At 50.1% G+C, this 19123-nt stretch overlaps 3 protein-coding genes and 1 non-coding gene across 4 annotated transcripts; 2 read left to right on the top strand and 2 right to left on the bottom strand.

The window, feature by feature from the left end:
- Positions 1 to 305: 305 nt before the first annotated feature.
- BGZ61DRAFT_488213 (uncharacterized protein) lies at positions 306 to 4910 on the top strand (the record flags this gene model as incomplete). The annotated part of the gene is made up of 7 exons (XM_046250085.1): positions 306 to 1030; positions 1076 to 1383; positions 1434 to 2174; positions 2222 to 2670; positions 2724 to 2840; positions 3639 to 4778; positions 4890 to 4910. The coding sequence occupies 7 exons, from the start codon at positions 306 to 308 to the stop codon at positions 4908 to 4910; spliced, it is 3501 nt and encodes a 1166-aa protein (XP_046092938.1).
- Positions 4911 to 5414: 504 nt separating this feature from the next.
- BGZ61DRAFT_t220 lies at positions 5415 to 5487 on the bottom strand. Its single transcript has one exon. It is a non-coding gene; the product is annotated as a tRNA-Ala (tRNA).
- Positions 5488 to 6257: 770 nt separating this feature from the next.
- BGZ61DRAFT_501290 (uncharacterized protein) lies at positions 6258 to 11257 on the top strand (the record flags this gene model as incomplete). The annotated part of the gene is made up of 8 exons (XM_046251682.1): positions 6258 to 6355; positions 6392 to 6458; positions 6495 to 8698; positions 8743 to 9578; positions 9612 to 9704; positions 9744 to 9920; positions 9966 to 10717; positions 10835 to 11257. The coding sequence occupies 8 exons, from the start codon at positions 6258 to 6260 to the stop codon at positions 11255 to 11257; spliced, it is 4650 nt and encodes a 1549-aa protein (XP_046092939.1).
- A 3704-nt stretch (positions 11258 to 14961) lies between these two features.
- Positions 14962 to 15943, bottom strand: BGZ61DRAFT_488217 (uncharacterized protein; the record flags this gene model as incomplete). Its single annotated transcript, XM_046250086.1, has 2 exons — positions 14962 to 15574; positions 15903 to 15943. The coding sequence occupies 2 exons, from the start codon at positions 15941 to 15943 to the stop codon at positions 14962 to 14964; spliced, it is 654 nt and encodes a 217-aa protein (XP_046092940.1).
- Between the last annotated feature and the right edge of the window lie 3180 nt (positions 15944 to 19123).

Here is a 19123-nt window from a genome sequence, read left to right on the forward strand (position 1 = left end):
ACATCTCAACCCATCTTCAGCTGCCAGCTGCATGCGAATGGAGGCTGTGGTGCGCATACTATTGCTAAACCCAACATAACCCCAAATGGAACCCTAGGAAAATCCAACCCTAACCCTGAAACCCCCCTTCCCCTCCCCCCCTCCAGGGAGAGAAGAGATCAGGCTCCAACCCCCCTAAGACTCTAAGCGTAAAGTGCGGGCGTGGGGAGTGCGGACTGCCCTTCCCTCTCTTTCCCAGCCCCTAACGAAAAGAGAAGGGGGGGGGGGGGGAAAGAGCGAAAGGAAAAGAGAAGGAAAAGAATAAGATGGCAGCAGCAGATTGGCTGATCTATGACCCTATACATAAGGTGATTATATGCAAGGTCCACGGCTTTGCTATTGCTGCCCTCTCAAGCCACCTATCCAGACAACATGCCGACCTTAGCTGCCGCACCCGGAATACAATTCTGGCCGCATACAATACACTGGAGATAGAGCGGCCTGCCAATGCCGATTTCCACTACGGACCCGCCAATCCAACAGCCGCCATCGACGGCCTGACCATCCACTCGGGCCTTGCATGCAAAGACTTTGAGCAGTGCCGGTTTCTATCGACGAGCCGGAAGAGGCTGAAGGTCCACTGCAAGAAAGAGCATCAGTGGCAGGTAAGCCGGGCCGACCCAACCCACTGGACCGAGGTGAAGCTGCAGACCTTCTTCACCGCACCCGGCGGCGCTGTCCACTACTTCTGCGTCACCACGGGGACGTCCGAGGCCGATGACACAGAGGAGGTCGATCCAGACGCAGATCCCGAGGAGGCAGGCGGCGGCAGCAGACAGCAGCAGCAGCGTTCCAAGCTGATCGCCGACATCAAGGAGCAGTGGAAGTACGAGCAGAGCCGGCAAGAAGAGCTGCAGAGGGTGCTCGCAGAGGGAATCCTAAGGCACGAGACGACGACCTGGCTCCGTCGGTCCGGGTGGACGGCCCACTTTAACGGCCGGACCTACACCAGATCCACCTCTGCAGCCGGATGCCCGGGCCCGAGGACGACGTACTCCAGAGGCTGACGGCCAACCTCGACGCCCTCTTCTTCGAGCGCTGCGTGGACGGCTGAAGAGCATGCCGCTGATGACACGCCTGCTCCTGGCCAGCCCGCACCCTCACGACGCCCACAGCCGGCCGTTCGGGCCGCTGCAGGAGCGGACAAGCATGGAGCGGAACCTGACCTACTGGAAACGCTTCCTCTGCTACTGCCTGAACGTGCTGAGCCTGGACGAGGCCGCGCTGCTGGACCAGCATGGCTTCCGCTTTACGGAGGCGCAGCGGGCCAGCCTGGAGCAGCTGTGGGACCACGTGCGGAGCGACCACTGGCCCGACAGGCTGCTGCAGGAGGAGCTGCTGCAGGTGTCGGCCAGCTTCTGGATGCAGCAGCTGTCCGGGGATCCCTTTGACAGCCCGCTCTGGCACTTCGTCGCCGTCCTCGGCATCGACGGGAGTCGGGGCAGCTCCGGCCGGCCTACCTCTTCACCTACGTGCTCGCGGGCCTCGTCTACACCGGCAGGGTGCTGCTGGGCGAGTGGGCCCTGCCGACGGAAACGAGGCGGCCATGGCCAACCCGGAGCAGCACTTCGCCAAGATCCGGCTCCAATGGCTCTGCAAGGCCACGTACTCGCCCATGGGCTATATCCTGAGCCTGATGCTCTACGGCCAGAAGATCGCCAAGGAGACGGGCAGCCGGCTGATGGTGTCGTGGAGCAAGCACGGCGAGGTCATGTTCTTTATGGGCACGCCGGTCCCGATGGACAGCATCCGCAGCATGGTGGCTGAGATGATTACAGACGCAGAGGATCTGCTGTGGGAGTCGCTGATGTTTAAGAAGGGGAGGAAGCCGGAAGGCAGCGGCGAGGAGAAAGGGGACGACGACGGCAACGGTAATAGGGAGCGGCATCACCGCAACAGGGCGATATCCTCGACGGCAGCCATAGCGATACGAGTGCTGGCAACACCCGGTTTACCATCCCGCTCGATGCATACAGGACGACCTAACCTATACCCAGCGGCGGACGATCCTTTGTCCACAGCAACGGACTTGCGGCGAGAGGTCGAGATGCTCGAGGATCTGGTCGCAGGGCCGCAGAGGCAGACTTCCTGCATACCAGAGGGCGGTGGGAGTGGAAGTGGCCTAGGGTTCGGCAGTATCTCAAGCTCGTCAAGAAGTTCGAGGAGCAGCTGCTCACCCTAGCCCACATGACGGCAGGCCAGCCCAGCCGCGGCGAGGAGATTACGGGCCTGCGCCTGATCAACGGCATCAACCGGGACCGGAACGTCTTTATCATCGACGGCGAGGTCGTGCTGATTACCCAGTATCACAAGTCGCAGGCCCACTTCGACTCGCCCAAGGTGGTGCCGCGCTTCCTGCCCGCGCGCGTTGGGCAGCTGATGGTGATGTACATCGTCTACATCCGGCCCGCTCGTCGACCGCTGGGAGGCCGACCGCTGGTCGCTCTACGACAAGATGAACCCGCCGAGCGACTTTATCTGGCACCGCGAGGACGGCACGCCCTGGGGGAGCACCCAGCTGTCAGCCGGGCTGGCCAGATGGACCAAGCACTATATGGGCCTTCCGGTCCCGCTCCGGGACTGGCGGCATATTGCTGTCGCCATCAGCAAGAGACATGCCCTGGCAGCGGGGTATGGCCAAGGCTGACTTTGAGGATGATGAAGACGGCGATGATGCCGAGCAGTACGAGAACCCCGACGACCTCGCCGCCAGCCACAGCACCAAGACGTCAGAGAATTACGGCGTCACAATCGATGTGCTTAAGCGCCTGACGGCCGAGTCTCTGGACATATTCGGCCAGGTCAGCCACCGGTGGCATCAGTTCCTCGGCTGTGCCGGGCAGCAGCCCACACCGGCGGGCCGCGGCCGAAGTCGAAGTCGAAGCAGGGCAAGCGAGGGGCGGTGGAGGCACAGACACGAAGCAGCCTGTACTGTCCAGCAAACGGGCTCGAGTGCTTCCACTTCGGGGGTTGGGGGTCGGCCGCCACAGGGGACATCGTCAAGGCCGACCACACAGTCAAGGGGCGGGGGACGGGGACGACGAGGCCATCCTACAGGCGCTGCGGGCTGTGCTCCGCGACGACAAGGCCCAGTTCCGATCGCCACAGCAGGAAGAGGCCGTACGGGCCGCAGCCGCGGGAAGTCGCCTCTAGTTGCAATCCTGCCTACGGGCGGGGGCAAGAGCCTGGTCTTTATGGTGCCGGCGATGCTGTCGAGGTCCAGCGGCGGCCGGCGTCACCATCGTGGTGGCGCCGTACGCCGAGCTCAAGAAGCAGATGGCCGCCCGCTGCATCGAAGCCGGCCTGGACTGCAAGCACTGGCCGGAGGCCCGCGACTCGTGGCCGAGGGTGGTCATCGTGTCGGCCGAGGCGGCTGGTAGCGATAACTTCCTGCAGTGGGCCGCCGAGCTGGCGTGCGCGGGAAGCTCGACCGCATCGTCATCGACGAGTGCCACCTCACCTTCACTGCCGCCGACGAGTACCGCAGGAAGCTCCGCGGGCTGGTGCGGCTCCGCAGCCTGGGCTGCCCGTTCGTCTTCCTCACCGGGACGCTGCCGCCGCTGCGCCAGTGGGAGTTCGAGGAGGCCATGCTGCTGTAGAACCCCCTCTACATCCGCGCCTCCAGCCACCGCGTCAACGCCCAGTACTCCGTTCGCCGGGTCAAGAGCGGGCAGGGCATTATGGAGGTCAAGAGGCTCGTGACGGCATGGACAGTGGGCAACAAGCTGGCGGCGGGGGAGAAGGGCATCATATACTGCACCAGCCACGCCAAGTGCAGGGCGCTGGCTCAGCAGCTGCAGTGCCACTACTACCACGGGATGCGCGAGGACAGTGATGCTCACTTTGCTGCCCAGCGCAGTACTGGCTTCCGGGCCTGGGCCGAGGGCACGATGCTATACATTGTAGCTACGGCGGCGCTGGGGACGGGCATTGACATCCCGGGTATCACGCATGTGATCCACCTCGAGGCGCCGCACAGCATCATCGACTACGCTCAGGAGGCCGGGCGGGCCGGGCGGGCCGGGGAGCGCGTTACGGCCGAGATCATCATCGAGGACAAGGACTGGCCAGTCGAGGACCCATCCAAGGACGGCTGCCTCGAGCTGAAAGTGCGCGAAGTGAACAGCCTGATCCGGACGCAGGGCTGCCGGCGCCGCATCCTCGGGCAGTGCCTGGACGGCGATGTGCGGGACTGCAAAGGGATCGGCGCCGCGGCTCTGTGTGACAACTGCGAGGCGGCCGAGCTGGTTTGGAAGAGCGAGCTGTCCTCGCAGGGCATCGTGATGATGCAGGCCCGCGGCAGGATCATTTCCCGCGCCATGCAACAGATGCAGGCGGCGCTGGAGGAGGTCGAGGAGCTGGGCGGCAAGCTGGGCTGCCGGATATGCTGGATGTTCGACGGGGCCAAGGAGGCACGGCATCAGTGGACGGCGTGTGACGACATCGAGGACTGCCTGTCCTTCCTCAGCTGCATGGACTTCCAACGGAAGATCAACTACCGCAGGGACCAGCAGGCCAGCTTCCTGAGCTGCTTCTACTGCCATGTATCACAGAAGCTCTGCGAGGACGGGTATCAGAGCGGCGGCGCCACATGCCGATGGAAACACGTCGTGATTCCGTTGGCCTATGCGGCTACAACCGAGCCAGCTCTATGGAGCCGCATCCAGGGGCTTGCAGGGCGTACCTTTAAGGGGCTGGATGATTATGCAAGCTGGCTTGGGCGGAAGCATCTGAAGCTGGTATGTGGGCAGGAAATGACGAATGCGATGGCGGTATTTACGTTAATTATAGAGTGGCGGATAGAAGAGAAGATTTGAGAGAGCACGCATACATGGTATATTGAGCTTTAGGTTTATAGAGCAGAGATATAGAGAAGCCGGAGGCAGGGGTTGGTGGGGTGTAATATATAGTGCAGACGACACCTGAGGCGAATGCTTATTCTAGTAGATCTAAAGAAATAAGATATAACTGCTAGATTGACGGGATAAATAGAAATAAAAGAGATATTAGGTACTATAAAGTATTTAATTAAGTGCTTCTCTATATACTCGGACTTAAGAGGGGGGGGGGGGGGGGGGCGAGAGAGTAATAAGAGCAGCTATAACTACTTAGGCTAGGGGAGAAAGGCTAGAGGGAAGATATCTTAAATAAGTCAGAAGTAGAAAAATACAGTAGTAGTTAACAAGCATCTAGTTAGTAGAGCTACTCTACTATATAGTTACTATATATAGAGACCGAAAGAAAGAAGAGGGAATAGAAATATAGAAGAAATAAAGATAGAAGGAAAAAAAAGAGAAAAGAAATAGAAGGGGTAGTCTAGGATAGGCAAAACCTATATTATTGTAAAGAGCAAAAAAAGCTCTATATAGCCAGCTAGGTACACCCGGGATTTAAACCTAGATCGTTTCCTTAGCTAGAGGAAAACTCTATCCATTAAGCTAATATACCCTTTCTACCTTATTCTTACCAACCTCTATATAATACCTCTACATAAAGCTATTCCCACTATTATACATCAGTCTAGTTACATACAACCCAACAAATTACATACAACTAACACCATACTAATAGCATACAAGGCAGCCAGCTACACCCGCCATATAACGCATACCGGCATATATAATTATATAGCCTTCTGCTATGCAGTCGGGTCGGATAAGACTGTGCCCAGTATCTAAAAGTGGGCCCGCCGCACTACATACTATATAATGGCCTATAGCCGCCGAGATATATATAACTAAGGCGCAGAGATAGAGTAGCGGGCAGGATAGACCTAAAATACTAAATATCCTTCTAGTATCTACCAAGGCCTTTTGGCAACTATAAGAAGAAGACTGGCCTACTCCAGGCTTAACTGCCAGCATACACTAGTATCCCAGCAGCGGAATAGTGGCTGTATTATGCAACTGTAGAGCGATGGGAAGACCACCTGGATGCAGTTCTTATCAACTTTAAAGCCTCTAATTCCTAGTACCCCAGTACCATATCAATTCTACTAGAATTGATTTTTTAGCCCCACATCACAGGGGGTAGAATTAATTTTTCTTGACAAGGGTAGAATTGAATTTCACCTCGACCAATCAAAACTTGAAGCTTTTAGCATGGAGCGCTTATGTAAGGAACGCGAACTGAGATCGCGTAAAGCTGAACCACCGTGAATACGTCTTACACAGTCTCACATCCAGGGGATGTATTATTTGCCAGTCCTTTCCTTCAACATGAATCTCCCTTTTCAAGCCAATTTGACTAATGACATTCGACCATACGTCTTTTTGCCGAAATACCGAATTCTTGTGTGTACAAAATGTGGTTTTGGGTCAGTATCCGATGAAGTCGCGACGCACCTAAGTAGCCGACATCGCGACCTATCGCCCAAGGATCGTCGCACACTAGTTGAGGCGATACATCAGATCCCCAATGTCATACGGAATCAGAGTGATCTACTTAGTCTGCAGTATCCGGACCGTTCTAGCGGCCCGATTCCTTACCTTGCCGCGCCAATATTGGACGGATTGAAATGCCGGGCTTGTGGGTTTATCGTCCGCCAGATCCAGAAGATGCAGGAGCATTGCACTTCTACACATCACTGGAAAAACCCGAGGGGCAAAGGAAGACCCCAGACTGGAAGTTCTTTACCCGCTCCTAAATTGCCTTGGAACCAGAACGTTCCATGCCAGCGGTTCTTCCCTTCGAGGACAGGCAGCAGATGGTTCGAAGTGAACTTGAAGACGAGTGGTCAGAGGAAGGTGCAAGCTGTCACCCGATCGTCTTCAACTCACATATCAGCAGAAGCTACGACCTTATCCCCGGAAGCTGAAAGTCACCTGAGGGAAGTTATAGGAAGAGAGCAGAAGTACCAGGATGCGATAAACAACCCTCGTGTTTATGGAAAAGCTGTTAGTAGCGATTCGTTCGCGGCGACAGACTTGTGGATCGAAAGAACACGATGGCCTGCAACGTACAAAGGTGCTCGGCGGGATATTCTAAGAGCCATGACCCGATTGCCCTGCCGTGGCCCATTCATCTCAGATTGCTTCCTAATGGGTCCAGGCACTTGTGAGGGCGACCCGGATATTGTCAGTCCCCGTGAGGATGAACAAAAAATTTCGTGCATCATTGGCGCATTAGATCGAGTGTTAGATCGGTGCGAAAACACAGTTCGTCACACCAGTCATACCATCCTCTGCTGGCTGCTCAGTGGCCGACTCGAATATTGCAGACAGAAGCCATTCACCCTAGTAGCGGAGCGGAGCAGCACGCTAAAGTACAGACGTCTCGAGAAACGCCTCTTGAGTTTTGTCCTTCGCGCTTTTAGAATGGCGAATTCTACCAGAGAAATGCAGGCCGACATCAAGATCAGTGCAGAGCTTTTGCGGCAGCTGAAGGGCATTTGGGAGCATGAACTATGGAGTCTGGTTGATGTATCCAGGGGATATTTGCCCCAGCTTCATAATGTCCGCGATGGTATCAGAAGAGACAGTGAGGTGTTCGTTTGTTCTGAGCTCGAGCGGCGTCAAACCCTGGATCATTTGGACGGCGAAATGATGCTAAATGATGAAGTGGAAAGCGATGAAGATGAGGAATCTTGTGATGAAGAAGACGAAGACGAAGACGAAGACGAAGACGAAGATGAAGATGAAGACGAAAATGAAGATGAAGACGAAAATGAAGGCTACGAAGATGAAATGAGCGGGGACGATGACCCGAGGAAAAGTGACAGCGATTTTGAAGATTCCGGATACCCAAGTGGATGTCCATACCCGGACCTGGGGGAGAATGTCGCAGACGAGGTCCTTGACGATTTCCTAGAGCGTCTATTTCAACTTTGCTGCACGCTGTGTACGGAAACATACATTGATGGCCAGCCCGGTTCTACTGTGTTGGTTTACTTCAGTGGTATCCTCGGTTTCTCCCCCGATTGTCGGAAATTCCTACTCGCACGACAATACTGTTCACAACTATCCGGGCTCATATATATTCAACGTCTATTGCTTCTGGAGCATGCACTGCCATTGAATCCCTATCCCCGCATTAGAATTCAGCGACGATCACATACGAACCAGCTGGAACAGCTGAACACAACGCGTTGCAAATACATGATCATCGGCTCACAATCTCCACTTGGGGAGCTTCAAAGCCTCCGAGACTTTGGTCGCACGATTGCACGCACGGAAACCCCGCCATTCTTATTGCGATGGAGCGAAGATGGAGAAACGGTGTCTTGTGGAGACCTGAGGTTGACAATGGAGAGATTCCGCAAGCTTGCAGATCACTTTATTACTCGTGCAGAAGAAGTGAGCTCTAGGCTTATGTTCGGACTCCAACCCGAATTCGACTTGTCAAGAGTTAAAGACGACATGACCAATTCACAATGCGGGTACTCGTTTGTCCAGAACCCAGACAATGGCCTTGATAAAGCATATCTAGAGTTATTGGTCCGGGCTCATACCTCTCGCGCTGGCGGACTGGCGAGGCATGGCCAGTGGAGCTGGAATGCCGTGATTGAGTATCTCAAAGAGGTGAATGGATTGCAGGAGATGCTTGCAGGCGGACTGTTCACGGCATGCGGCCAGACGCCACGGGTACGTGAGCTCTTCAGTCTCGAATGCGAAAACGGGCCCTCGACAAGTTGTGGTTTTTCCATCTGGGAACGGTCCCTGTATACGTGTTGAGACATCATAAAGCCAAACGACAAACGAACAGAGAGTTTTATGTTGTGCGATTTTTGCCTGTAAGGCTAGCCCGCCTTATGTACCACTATCTTGTCTATATTCGCCGGTTTGCAAAATTACTTCAGCGAGAACGTTATGGGGCTTCGGAAGCTTGCCAGCCGAGCCCGTATGAGAGGCTCCTCTTCTGCTCGGGTGGAAGACCATGGAAAACATCTCGTCTTAGGGAGATACTCGGAAAAGCCACTCTGGAAGTCTGGCAACATAAAGTTAACGCTCGGCAATATCGACAAATTGCTATAGGGATAACTGAAAAGCACGTCCGAGAGATACATTCTCCAATCAACAGGTACGACGATCGCAGTGCGCATGCCGATTTGAATGTTGTCTTTGCTTGGCAGAGTGGGCATAGACCATTGCAACGAGGAATCACATATGGTCTTGATGGAGCTTTTCCGACCCGGCTCCAACCGGCACTATTGCGTGCTTACGAATGGGCTTCAACCCGGTGGCATGAATTCCTACATCAACCCAGCAAAAACTTGCCTGCACCGTGCGAGAAGCCATCTCCAACATGTGGTCGATCTGCAGCTACAAGTAAACTCAAACGAGATATCAGCCATATTCTCCAGCCGAGGCATTCCATCGAACAAGAACCTTCACCTAAGCGAAAGAAAATTCAAGCCACGAGCAATGCTTCGATCAAAGCAGCTCCGGGATCGGCTGCATCACAAATCGTTTCGGCAAGGAGTGGTGAGATAGCACCACGCCAGGTAAACGGCGAAGTTACCTCCAGAAACAATACGGAACACTCTAGCCAAGAGCCTTCACTGCGGCTCGAAAATCTGCTTTGCATATTGCATCGATATGGTATTCTCGTTTGTCTAACCTGCAAGGCAGCAGTCAGGCCAGGCAAGGGTGTAGAATCCCATTTCCGGAAGAACCATCGTTGGAAGGGTGATGTACTCAAACGTGTTTCATCGTTCTGTCGCACTTGTCTGCTCGAGGACCCAGCTACAGTAACACTGCCGGAAGATGGAAGCCGACCAATCATTGAGCTGCCTACGTACACCGGGTATAGCTGCAAGATTTGCCGGTATTTAACAATCAACCGCCATAACATACTTCATCACTGCAGCCAACTGCACAATAGGACTGAAAGCAACAGTGATCGAGGCTGGGGCGTTGTTTCATTGCAGACATTCGCAAAAGGTCGTTATGCGCGGTATTGGGTCGTCACAACATAACCTGGACCAGTAATGGGACAGCACAAGCTTCAGGGAAAGCAGCTGGAGCAGGTACTGGGATTCGTCGCATCGCAGGCAGAGAAGCATACGCTCAACGACCCGCACACAGCCGAGCTCCCCAGCGACTACAGTCTCCCCATCGAAGGGCTCCCACTTCTGGGAGGGTTTAGGTGCACGGAACCCCGGTGCCGGTTTTTGACAATAAACAAGAACAACATGCTTGCGCATCCGGCTGAGGCTGGCCACCAACTACGAAAAGGTGATGGCAGGGCAGGCTGGGAGCCGGCGACTCTGCAGACGTTCTGCCGGGGCCGATATGCACGGTACTGGATTGTGGATGACAGCAGCAGCAGCAGCAGTGAAAACAGTAACAGCAGCAACAGCGGCAGCACGGCAGCATCGACGCCACAGAGCCAATTGACACGACAAGGCCACGGCACCGGCCGCGGGGCGGTATTGCAGATGGTCCAGGGTTGCGAGGCAGAGATCAAAAGGGAAGCGGACGAGCGCCGAAGGCTCGCCGAAGATGAAGCGGTCAAAGCCATAGACAGGGAGTCAAGATGGGTCGGGTTTATGAAATGGTCTACGCACCTCCCCAAGAAGGCCCGGCCAATGCTTCTGAAGGCAGGGCAGCCACCCGTATCCAAGGCGGCCGAGGCGCGGCTATGGAGCGAGGAGGAGGCTAAGGCAAACCGGCGGCTGCGGCAGCTCTCAGCAAGCTTCGCTCGAGTTATGGCTATGTGCCGAAAGCGGCTGGATAAGGTGCCGGATAATACACTCGAGTGGCTCGCCAGCGTCGACCCGGCCAAGCCGAACAGTAAACCGTTTGGCGAGAAAGAGGACCTAAAAACGACAGACCGGTATTGCTTATGCTTCCAGCGTTATCTATGCTACTGTGTGAGGGTCTGGGCGCTTGGGCGCAAGAAGGCTAAGAAGGAGCATAAAGTACAGTTTACAAACGTGCAGTGGGATGCTCTTGGCGAAGTCGTGCAGAGGTTGGATGTTGTGGCTGCGGCGGCTGAGAGGGACGGCGAGAAGATGGCAGAAAAGGAACTAGAAGAAGAGGAGGACCCGGACCGGAAGGAGCTTGACAAAGCCGTCTTCGACTTTTGCATCTGCTCACTCAAGCAGAAGCTGGGTCACAAGAGCTACGACAACCCGCTGTTGCATTTTACCGCCGTTCTCGGCATCGATCGGGCAGGCGAGGGCTGGATCCCGTCACACTCATACACTCGATTTCTAGCCGGCTTCTTGTGGTGCGGCCGGGTCTTGATGCTGGAATACTTCTTTGAGAATGATTAGTACGATTCGAGCGAGTTGAGTGACTCGGGGGACTCGAGCGAATTGGAAGGCGACGGGTCAGTTGATGACGAGCTGGCTGTATGCGAGGCCAGCTTCGAAGCCATCAACCTACTACTCAGGAATGTATGAAAGAACTATTCGAAGAGTTCTTTTAAATCCATACAAATGGAAACCGCGCTATTGATGACAGGGGGTAGAGTTCTTTTAAAATCGAGGACGTAGAGTTCTATTAGAATCCGGCTGTTAAAATGGATAAAAAAGACATGCATTGAAAGGCAACTTCAAGGACATATCGCCTATTTCATATAAAAAGCAGAAACCCCCATTTGAAGGAGTGCAACCAGGTTGAAGTTTACAGTACAATTGATAGATAACGTCGAAAGTGGATTACAAGGAATGGTCAGTGCAGGAGGAAGGGTCAGATTTAAAGTTCCATATCCCACCATAACAACCCGCTAAAAGCAATACTAAATCACATCAAAAGAGGAGGGTCGGGTTAATATAGTATTTATAGATCCGTAATCGCGGATGCGCTGTTGTGATCGGAGCCCCACTTGCGGTCTGCCTCATTCCTCCTTACCCCACAACACCAAGAGCTCTCAGGCTGCAATAACGACGGAATAGTCTCCCCTCCCAGCGTGCAGTTTGGATTGCAAAGTGCATGACTGTTTTGGTGTTACTACAGGTTTAGGCATCAGGCAGCAATGGTTCAATACATTTCTGGCGACGTTGGCTGAGAAAATACCGCATCCTGCCGGTTTTATCCGCCTTAGCTGCTGCCAGTAAACCAGCAACTCATGGGTCTACTTTCGAGGAAGCCACGTCAGCTCGACATCTATAGGGTGTTGTCTTGATATTGGTGCAAGCTGCACGTCAGGCAGCAATGGCCCAAGATGGGACAGCGAGCTTGGATAACCAATACCTGCAATATAAGCAACCCCAAAAAAAATGCGGAAAAAGATAACGCGGATCATCCAATTAGCGCTAAGGGATCGGCCCGCTCCGCGCGCCCAGCTGACTGATTCAAGTCTGACTAGGGTCGCTAAGGGACACAATTTCAATCACCCATTGGTTACTGCGACCTTCCATACAATAAGCCACGGACATTATGCCCGGTCTAGTCGCAATCGTGTGGGGTAAGACAGGAAGCTCGGCTACAACCAACACCTGCAATGCAACAGCAATTTTTTTCCTCTGAGGGCGAGAGATAACGCAGATCATCCAGTCAGCCCTTAGTGATCTGCGCAGAGCGGACCGGTCTGCCCTGCTACGATTTGAGCTGACAGGGTGTGTGCGGGGCAAGCGATACAAATTCAGCGACCCACCGCTACAAGCTTCCATGTCATCTCACAACTGAGGCCAGATATCACGGCTAATGATTCCCAATCCGCACTTGCTGCTGAATCGACAGTTTCTCCCCTCACTGCCCCACCACGATTTCATGCATCTTCTTTCAAGGCATCCGCGTCTTGCCCTTCTCGCACCGGGAGGTAACCCACCAAGCTGAAAATAAGTCGTCTTGGCTTTAGGGTTGCTCGCCTTTACATTTGCCTGTTTCTTAAGCGCCACCGACGGTCTGATACCTATGTGTCACATCCAGTATAGGCCATCATTACACTACGCATTAGCGGAGTGTTCATTCCACTTTTGCCGTAGTCGTCTGGTGCGACACTATGTGTCCCCACCACGACATGATCAGGTGCCCGTAATTAGGCACCTGTCCGGCGTGCGCACATATCTGCCCCGCCCGCAAGACTCGGCCCCTACGACGGTCCCATTGTGGCTGCAGCTGGTCAGCCAAAGCCGTCGGTCTTCGTCAAGGGTTCCATCAAAACCAAAAACGGTAATAGATCGACGCAGGTTTCTCTTTCCCCGGTGGAGATAACGTAGATCATCCCATCAAGGTCCATGGTTCCCGAACCCTGGAACTCGGCCAAAGGGCACCTGAGCGATGGTATGAATGTGAGGGCAACGATCTCCAAACCAAGGTCAGAAATGACCTTTGTCTTTGAGAAGAAACAAGATGCGTATAGGCCGGGTTTAATTTGATCATCTCCCTGTAGGGTCATCATCTGGTAATTTCTCTTCCATTTTAAAAATCGAGCTAATTAAGTAGCTCATCCACCTGTTGTAATGACTTGTGAAGATAAATCAAGCCATGGCAGGCCCTGCAGGAGACAATAAGTCTCTCTCAACTTTATGTACCGATATCCCTCCTTCAGTAGTTGTTTGACATAGTGTTGCATCAGAAAGGAAGGGGCATTTGAGATGTGATGGAAGCTCTTGATTTCTATCTAACTGAGGGCTCGTTGCGGCTCTATTTATGAAAGTATCCTTATCATCACAGAAGCGATAGTAAGGTTTCCTTGAGACCGGGCCGCAGTCTTATCATCTTGGTAGTTGTGAGAGGCAATGACCTGCAAACTAAGGCCATTTCTGACTTTAAGCTTTAAGTAGAAATAAGATATATATAGGCCGAGTTTAATTTAATCATCTTCTAGTAGGGCTATCATCCGATAAGTTCTTTTCTATTTTAGAAATCGAGTCGATTAAGCTGCTTCCTATTTGCGGCAACTAGGAATTATTACCGGGGGCATGGAAACTGGGGAAGGTCCATGGGCCAAGTTTTCTGATGTTCGGATCCAATGGTTACCAAAAATCCAAAAGAAGGGTGCACGGGCCAGGGAAAATGGTACTAGGTGCCAATACCAGTGGTAATTGGTGCAGTAGGGTAATTTCGACTGACCCGATGGCTTCGTATACAAGGCACATCACGGGGTGTAGAGTCGACACTACCTACTCTCTATCATCTAGAATTAGTTCCTTTAGCCAAGGCCAGTATGACTTCTCTACCCAACCCCTCAGGATCTGAAGGCTATAGACCAGTTTATAGATCCCCTTGGTGTTGAGTGTATTGCCCATGGGCAACTTATGCCAAAACTTAGTCTTTGTTCCGTTAAGTGTTGTGATTACGAGGTCCCACTGGTGACCCTGGATGATGATGCCGGGTAGGAACTCGGGCAGTTGGAATGGTAACCTCGACTTGTCGATAGCTTCTAGTGGTGTAGTCCCCGGTTGTTTCTCCCGTAGCGACAATGACTGGGCGGAATGCTGTATATCCCTACGCTTCGAAATGACTCCTGCCTCTTTCTCTGCCTCTACTTCCCGTGCCTCCCTTGCCTCCTTTGTTGCTTGTTTCCTTCTTGCCTCCTGCTTCGCCTTCTGTAGCTCGATTAGATAAGATAAAAAGTACCAGTAAGCCATTTGCTAAACGCCCAACTGGAGCCTTGTACCCTCCTACCCCTTACCTGGTTTCTTAGTCTTAATGCTTAGGGTAATGGGTTGCCTCTTTAATGGCATAAACTTGGTAAAGTTGAAGATATTACAAGGGAGTTCGTGGCAGAGCTAGTCAATAGCTAGCACTGTAGAGGGTTTTATTACTGTAGATACTTGGGATTTGTTTGATGGATTGATGTAGATGTAGAAATCCACCTTCTTAGTGGCAGATGGGTTCCTGTAATCAAGGAGGATTGAGGCATGGGTGCTAGTTATTCTTAGCTAGATTCTGTGAGTGAGGTTTGTATGACTTACCAGCTTGCAGCAGTTATAAACTAATGCTTGATCCTCTGGCCTGTTGGATGGAAGGCTAGCTCCAGCAAAGGGGTATGCATAAAATTATTCCAAGTGTCTTTATGGTAGTCGCCCTAGCTATACTGGATAGCCTTGTTGAGAATGCGCAATACATTTTCGACTGAAGATGTTTGGCCGAATTGATCACGACCATTGGAAAAGTAGTACGAGGCTCTGCTAGCAGCCCAGTTGAATATATCGCCGTTGTCTTCCGCGGCCTGTAAGAGAGCTGGGTGATGAGACGAAGCAACTATCCCCTGCCCCTCCATTACGGTGTCTATGCTCTTGAGCAGGCTGTGAAGGCTTGCTGGTTTGTTATTGAAGTCTGAAAGCTTCCGATACTCGATGCCGTCGGGTTGGTGCCTTAATGCGCGGAGTTGTTTTGAGGGAGATAACCGGCCAGATGCGGCGGATAACTTGGAAGGTTCCAAGTTGATGTTGGAGCGGAAGCGCTTTGAGCGGGGCGTCTCGGCACCGCCGGGCTCCTGCCGCTTGTGCGGACTTGCCTTTCGGGAGGTAGGTATGTCTAGAAAAGCTATGTTCTTGTCGTAGGAAATGGTCGAGGAGTCGGGGGTCGGCGGGTTCAGGCGGCGTCGCTTGCAGGCAGGCGGCTGCGCAGTGTCGGCGCGGCAGTCGTTGGGAATCTCGTCTAGCCAGGAAAGAATAGCTGATGCTGATATATTCGGCCTTGCAACCGGGTTTTACGTGGGTGCCTCAATTGAAGTCGATGTCTTGCGACTTCTCGAGATGGTGTTGTTTTTCCTTGAAGCTGGCATCTTGATGATTGTTAGCGGGGTGATATATCATCATATCCCACGTGATCTCCAGATCTGGACGTTCTGGTTCGTTCGGTTTTGAGCCTATCTCGGCTGAATGCCCCGCCTTCGGCTTGGACTGCTGTTGAAGCTCATGAAAGCACCAGGAGAGAAGGAAAAGTCAGTTAATAATTTCGAGTCTTGCATTATCATATGAAATAAATTCCACTGGTAGTTTCGGATTGCTGTCCTCATGATACCTTTTCTCAGTAGCAATAATAATCCAGTGGGAAAACTGCATTTAGGTTTTCAAGGCCACCACCAATTTTTACGGTCAAATGCAGTTTTAAAATACACTTTACTATCTAAAGAACATAAAAAAAGAAGTTTTATTATTTTTAAATCAATATTGCTGTCGCGGCATGTCACGGCATGTCGCGACATGGTGACAATCGATCAAGCGTTACATTTCCTGTTATGGAATAGTGAAATTCATGGGTTGAGCGTTACATTTCCTAATATGGCTAGTGCTTCAAGTTCAGCGAAGTTCAGCGAAGTTTAGCCGTCCCACTCACCCTGTGTCAGGTGCGGGCTTTTGATACCCCATATAACTAGTTAACTAGTGTTTTCGATTACTGATGGATCCGTTACGGTCAATTTGATCAATTGGATAGATGAATTAAGCAGTGATGATGATGATCTTGATTACTTCTGCCGGTCATCCGGATCGGCCGGAAGAGGGGTTTTCATACCCCCCTTCATGACTAAGGTCAGGATATCAATCTATCAGAGGTTTCGTAATACAGGGTCATCTTCCAACAATTACTTTAAAATACTACGTCACCCCATGCACATTGGAGCGGCGATGGGGTGCATGGGGTAGCCTCAGCCGAAGGCTGTGTGTCCGCGGGCCGGGAAGCTATTCCTACTACTGCATTGTCTACGTACTGATCTATTGGCATGGCCATTCTTGGTATTATGTGATATGTACGGATTCCGGGGGAGACCCGTAGACCAGGTGATTACGATTAAATGGTGCATCCAACATCAGACCCTCGAGCATTTTCACGCGAGAGACAGCCACGTAGCTTAAACCAGTCTGAAAGTCCCGGCAGGACAGATCTGTAACTATTATATCTTCGGTGATACTTTGTAACTTGTATATGGTAATTGCATAGTATACAATCAGGGGAAACTGGATATAAGCGCAGAGAATAGCTTTAATAAGAAAATCCCTTTCTACTAGAAGAATTAGTATAATCTTTTTGCTATTAATAGTAATTAGAAATACCAGTCTGCTATATTTATCAAACTCTATTATAATAATATAGGGAGGATCTTAGATAGGGTTGGCCTTAGATATCTAGCTAATATTATAAACTATACTATAAGTGCTATTATAGAGGCTAACTAGCTGCTAAAAATTAGATATTAGTATTAGATAGGAGTTAATATATATAGGGATTTGCTTTATAAAGTTGCCTGCTTTATTATTAGGTGTAATAGCTATACCGGGGCTGACATTCTTAGTTATAATATAGATAACTAGCTGGCTGAGGCAGTTAAGGTAATAGTAATTATATTTATTTACTCTATCTTTAGTAGTATATACTTATAAGATATTAATAAATCTTATAACCTCTTAATTATTTAATTTTACCTATATATAGCTAGAAAGAAGCTTTTAAAATTCTATAAATAGTTAAAGTAATTATAATTTTTTAAAAGCTAGGCAGAATACCTTCTAATTATTACTATACTACTACTAGATAACTTTTAAGAAAACTAATTTATTAAATTGCCTATATATATTTCTACTCTTAATTTCTACTTCCTAAACCTCTTTATTATAATAAAGTAGCTTCTACAGTATAGGGGGAAGCTAAAAGAAGTTACTAACTAATAGGATATTTAGGCTATTAAAGAACTCTCTATTCTTATTTAGAAATGCCTCTCGGAGATAGTTATTAATCTAAGATAGCTAATACAGTCCCAGTATACTCTTCTCGTTAATAATCAGATACTTAATATCTTTAAGCTTCTTCTAGAGCTAGGCCTTATTAATAGCTAAAAGAGGCTTAAAGTTCTTATTAATTAGCAGGTATAATAGGAAATATAAGATAATACCCGAAATCTAATTTCCCGCGACGCCCGTGGGCGCGGTATGCCAGACGGGTGTCCCTCTCCCGCCCGTCGCGGCTTGAAGGTACGCGGAGAGCAGGTTAATAAGGTATGACTTACCAGTACCGCCTCCGCTATCTATATAGAGTAATAACTGGGAGGGATCCCGGGTCAGGAAGTGACCTATCACCATGTTATATACTATACGCTGCTCTGGATTTAGGGAATCGCGAGCCTCTAATGGCTGATTATCCACGTTAAGGTCAAGGGTGATTTCCGCTTTACGTTGCTTCTAGTAGTCGCTGTTGAGAATGCCATCATCGGTATATGTCACACCCAGCAACTGTTAAGACCGCGGCCCGGTCTCAAAGGCTCGGCTCTCTAGCAAACCGGTCTCGAAGACTCGGCTTTGCAGTAAGCCGGTCTCGAAGACTCAGCTCTATAGCAGGCCGGTCTCGAAGACCCGGATCCCTTAGATCCGGTCTTAGGAAACCCTTATTATATCTATAAAGAAACTTCTACAAATAGGGCTGCTACGAGCCCTCAGTTAGATAGAAATTAAGAGCTTCCATTACATCTCAATATACCCTTCCTTTCTGATACAACAGTATACCGCCCAACATAAGGCGTCCAATTGTAATTAATGTTAATATCTCAGCGGCTAAGGATGTTAATGTCCTCTTCCTCTAGCGGGCGGTTAGGTAGTATACGGGCGAGTTTATGCCAATCCTCCTCTGCAATAGGCTCCTTATAGGCCTCAAGCTCAAACTTATCGTCCTTTGCCGTTAATTTATCTATATCCAGCTTTTTATAATAATTGTCTGTATGGGTATTATAGAGCTATCTGCAGTATATATACCCAGCTGTAAAAGAATTAAATTACTAGCTACTTATAATAAGTAACTTTTATAAAAAATAATATAGATAAATTATTATTAACTTAATATAATAGAAGTTATTAAATTAAAAAGAGGCTTTTATAGATTTATATTAAGAGAAGTAAGATAAAACTTTCTTTTTTATATAAGTAATAAGTCTTCTCTATATATTGAGATTGTATAATTATAGGTATTTAAGATATATTATATTCTTATACTAGTTTTTTCTTTTTAGATATTTTTTATAGCTGCTAATAGCCTTATTAATATTTCTATTTATATAATATAAATATATTTATTACTTTAATAGATAGTAATTTATAATAATAATTATATAAATACCTTTTTATAATAGAATATTAAGTAGTAAATAGGAAATTTTTTATATTAAGTAATCTTTTTTAGTAATTAGCTTATTTATTAAGTAAGAGAAGAAAAATAATAGGAGCTAAATATATAATATATAAGGTAAAATCTAGTTT

The sequence above is a fragment of the Ilyonectria robusta genome (genome assembly GCF_021365365.1).
Source record: "Ilyonectria robusta strain PMI_751 chromosome Unknown BGZ61scaffold_154, whole genome shotgun sequence".
NCBI classification, from domain to species: domain Eukaryota; kingdom Fungi; phylum Ascomycota; class Sordariomycetes; order Hypocreales; family Nectriaceae; genus Ilyonectria; species Ilyonectria robusta.